Below are 4,554 nucleotides of genomic sequence, written 5' to 3' on the forward strand. Positions count from 1 at the left end.
TTCACGTCAAGTTTGGATTTTATAAATCACAACCTTGGCGTGAAAAGTAGTGTACGCAAGTTTCTGGGCTCAAATTGTGCGTACGCCAGTTTTATAAATCCGACCCCTGGACTGTGGAAAAACAAGTTTAGGGAAAACCAGAACTTTAACCCAAAAGTTTTAAAAGAACTTGTCTTTAGAACTTGAACTGTGTTTTTGTTTCAGGTCTTGGCGACATGGCAGTGTCCAACACAATCGGCAGTAACGTGTTTGACATTTTAGTCGGACTCGGAGTTCCCTGGGCCATGCAGACCATGTGTGTCAACTATGGATCAGAGGCAAGTTAACGCGCTCGCCTTTTAGGTGCATTTAATTTAAAAACTACTGAAATCCAGAAAAGTTTGAGTGACGAAGGAGGCTCGGGTGATGTGCTGGTGTCGTTTCAGGTGATGATCAACAGTCGGGGCTTGTTGTACTCCGTGGTACTTCTGCTGGGCTCTGTGGCACTGACGGTGAGCAAGCTCTAACGGGTGCTCCGTTTTAACGCCGAGGTCTGATCTACACCCAACTTTGTGTTTCCTTTCATTCAGTTCTCCATTTTTCTAAAACTGGTTGGTTTAAATTGAGGAAACCCATTAAAGAAAGGAATTCTCCCCCAACAAATAACCTTTTATCATATACGGCAGGGCTGTTCAACTAAATATCTCCAGGGGCCACAATTGCTGCAGGTCAACAGCTGAGGGGCCGAACACCCAGCAATTAAAGTCATTATGTAAATAAACCAAGTATTACAAAGATCTGTTACCTTAATAGTTTATTTTGCTGCATTTAATCATGATTACAACATACAGAACCCTTTAAAAGTAGTGATAAAACAAAAAGAGCACATTCTGCCTCCTGATTAACACAAATATTTTGACATCTCTGACTTGCCAAATTTTTAAACCAATTTTATTTTCACTTTCATCATTTTATCGTTAACTGCTTATAGTTTTAACTGTCTTGAGTTTTTATAGAAATGATTTTTACCAGCTTGTAGCCAAGATTCTGACGTTTCTAGATACCAAATATGTCTATGTTTAAGTAAAAGAACTTGGAGTAATTAAAGTAGAAAACTGGGGGTTTGGGCTTAAGAGATGAAAGAACAAATTGGTGGGCCGGACTTTGGTCACTTGCGGGTTGGATGTGGCCCGTGGGCCGCCAGTTGAATAGCCCTGATATACGGCACATTTAATTCATATTTAAAGCTTTTGCGTCCTCACTAGAAGCCGTAAATAAACGCTTCATTGATTGGAAATGGTGTCATGCACAGGAGCGGTCATTCTGATCCGTGTTGTGTTTTGTGTGTGTGTGTGTGTGTGTGTGTGTGTGTGTGTGTGTGTGTGTGTGTAGGTGCTGGGGATCCACCTGAACAAGTGGCAGCTGGATTTTAAGTTGGGCATGTACGTCCTCATCCTGTACGCCGTCTTCCTCTGCTTCTCCATCATGATCGAGTACAACGTCTTCACTTTCGTCAACCTGCCCATGTGCATGGAGGAGTAGAGCCTCGGAAACCTCAACGGCCCCGAAAACATCTGTTCTTTGAAGACTGGACCTATTTTCTTTCTTTTTCCTCTTTCTTTTATAAATGTTTCTTAAAAAAAGAATATAATTTTATTACCAGGCAGTTAGCGCTAACGTTGGACTGAACCGTGTCAGAGTGCCGGTCCTTTTCTTTATTCTCGTTAGTTTTTTTCAGGCGTTTGCCGCTACGTTGGTCTGTACGTCTAACTTTCTACCCATCCAGCATGCCTTTAGATGTCGGGGGGGTCTCCAGAATCTTTAAGTGCCCCTTTGACTGTAGTCGTTTCAAAGTTCACGTCTTAAATTCACTTCTAGAGCTTTTCCACGAGCCACATCAGTGAGACCGGGGGAGAAAAAACCATTCAGCAGCAAATCCTTATTGAAACCCCAAGAGAAACAGGAAGTTAAGAATTTTTAAAGAAACAAAAAAAGAAGCACTTTTTTCCTCTTTTAGCCCAAAAATATAAAGAGGTGGGATAAAAGCCCCCTTTGTTCACTGCAAAACATGTCCACCTAACCAAATTTTAAAACCTTATGTCAGCCAAAAAGTCTTTTTGATCTTGTTTTGAGACTGATTTACTAAACAAGAACTGATTAATAATCTTGTTTTCAGAATGTGTAAGATTATTTGTCTTGTTAGTCTGAAAATTTGACTCAAATTAAGTCAAAATTTCTGCAAATGGAGTAAGAAAATTTTACTTGGTAAGATTCATGAAATACTTGATTTGACTCAATTTTTTCTTATTTCAAGAATTTTACCAAGTAAAATTTTCTTACTCCATTTGCAAAGAATTTGACTTAATTTGAGTCAAATTTTCAGACTAACAAGACAAATAATCTTACACATTCTGAAAACAAGATTATTATTCTTACACAATCAGTTCTTGTTTAGTAAATCAGTCTCAAAACAAGATCAAAAAGACTTTTTGGCTGACATAAGGTTTTAAAACTTGGTTAGGTGGACAGTTTTTGCAGTGTTAGCTTGGACCTGACTCTGCTGGCATGGCCTTAGGCAACAGGGAGCAGATTCTTAGAGCTCTACAGAGGAAGAGGAGGATGAAGTAAAGCACTAACATCCTCCCACCAGATGAAATCTGCTTTTTTTCCTCTTTAAAAAAAACCTTTTGTCTGGACACTTTGAGATGCACCGCAGTCTGGATCAGCTGACTGCGGTGGTGTTATGCATCTGCACCAGTGCACAATGTAAATTTGTAAACACTTTTTTTGTATTTATTTTTTCAAAAAAAGGAAAAAAAAGTTTTGTCTAGTTTGAAAATATAGAGAACTCGTTGCGAATATGGGACGTTTGCTCGTCTTTTAAAGAGGAAACAAATCAAACTGATTGCACAGGAAAAAAAAACGCTTTCTTGCCGCGTGGCTGGAAGCCAAATTCAGTTTTCATTCTTTCTGTATTTTTTAAAAATTTAATTTAATTTTTTTTTCTTCTGCACAAATTGAGGGGAGGAAAAAAAATGGCTCCACGTCTGTTGGAGAAGAGCTGTTCTTGTGTTTAGATGGTTAGGGGAGGTGGTCGCTCAGCAAGTGCAATGAAAGCGGACAAGGTGGTCTCTCGCCAGCAGGGGTCACTGCAGCCCCTCTGCTGCTGCAGAGATGAGCTAATCAGGGAAACAGAGGGAAGAACTGTGGATGATGGACACTTATTTATTTTTGCATTGTATGTAGATATTGCACTTTAACAGCCGTCCTCATTCTGAATCGAATAGTGCTTCCTTCTGTGCGTTTGTACTTTCAGTGTGTGTGTGTGCACAAAGAACGTGTGTGTGCTCATGTTTCTGAAAACAGACTGGAACCTCAGTGAGCACACCTGTCTCTGCCTGCAGTGCATGCTGGGACATTAAAACAGAGCTCATCCACTGCAAAAACTGTCCACCTAACCAAGTTTTAAAATCTTATATCAGCCAAAAAGTCTTTTTCATCTTGTTTTGAGACTGATTTACTAAACAAGAACTGATTGTGTAAGAATAATCATCTTGTTTTCAGAATGTGTAAGATTATTTGTCTTGTTAGTCTGAAAATTTGACTCAAATTCAGTCAAACATTTCTGCCAGTGGAGTAAGAAAATTTTACTTAGTAAGATTCTTGAAATAAGAAAAAATTGAGTCAAATCAAGTATTTCAAGAATCTTACCAAGTAAAATTTTCTTACTCCACTAGCAGAAATTTTGACTTAATTTGAGTCAAATTTTCAGACTAACAAGACAAATAATCTTACACATTCTGAAAACAAGATGATTATTCTTACACAATCAGTTCTTGTTTAGTAAATCAGTCTGAAAACAAGATCAAAAAGATTTTTTGGCTGATATAAGGTTTTAAAACTTGGTGAGATGGACGGTTTTTGCAGTGAGAGCTACTGGGTGGATTCCATGGATAGGCCCTACTGCCTGGTCCACTTTAGAGAGGGGGGGGCGGGTAAATAAATAAATAAATAAATAAATAAATAAATAAATAAATAAATAAATAAATCAGCAGTTAAGAGCACTTCAGACATTTTGACATCATGCAAAAACGCCCGTGTGGAGTCAGAGACTCATGATAAAGCTTGTGAGTGTGCAGAGTGTTTAGGTGTTGAACTATCCCCCCCCACCCCCTCATCATGGTGTTGGGGGGGTTTCCACTTGTATATGCAATCTAACTGTAAATAATCTGTGACAAAAGGCCCCTGCAAGGTTTGCCATATAAAGATGGGTAGGTGGAGCAGATCCTGTGAAGATGTGATGTCACTTTGTCCAGTCACACTGCAAAAACTGTCCATCTTACCAAGTTTAAAAATCTTATATCAGCCAAAAAGTCTTTTTGATCTTGTTTTCAGACTGATTTACTAAACAAGAACTGATTGTGTAAGATGATTATTCTTACACAATCAGTTCTTGTTTAGTAAATCAGTCTCAAAACAAGATCAAAAAGACTTTTTGGCTGATATAAGATTTTAAAACTTGGTTAGGTGGACAGTTTTTGCAGTTCATGGGGACCAAAGCCCGGTCCCCATAGG

General features: G+C 38.7%; 1 protein-coding gene across 3 annotated transcripts in view; it reads left to right on the plus strand.

Moving 5' to 3' along the window:
- slc24a4b (solute carrier family 24 member 4b) overlaps window positions 1-1,614 on the plus strand; it is a 30,602-nt gene extending 28,988 nt beyond the window's left edge. For all 3 annotated transcript variants that reach the window (XM_014022258.1, XM_014022259.1, XM_014022260.1), the window contains exons 15-17: window positions 205-317; window positions 426-491; window positions 1,372-1,614. In XM_014022258.1, the coding sequence (XP_013877712.1) occupies window positions 205-317; window positions 426-491; window positions 1,372-1,521 (329 nt within the window). In that variant the 3' untranslated portion in view covers window positions 1,522-1,614. The remainder of the gene's footprint in view (window positions 1-204; window positions 318-425; window positions 492-1,371) is intronic.
- The last annotated feature ends 2,940 nt before the right edge of the window (window positions 1,615-4,554 follow it).

This window comes from Austrofundulus limnaeus, unplaced genomic scaffold (genome assembly GCF_001266775.1).
Source record: "Austrofundulus limnaeus strain Quisiro unplaced genomic scaffold, Austrofundulus_limnaeus-1.0 Scaffold321, whole genome shotgun sequence".
Classification (NCBI taxonomy): domain Eukaryota; kingdom Metazoa; phylum Chordata; class Actinopteri; order Cyprinodontiformes; family Rivulidae; genus Austrofundulus; species Austrofundulus limnaeus.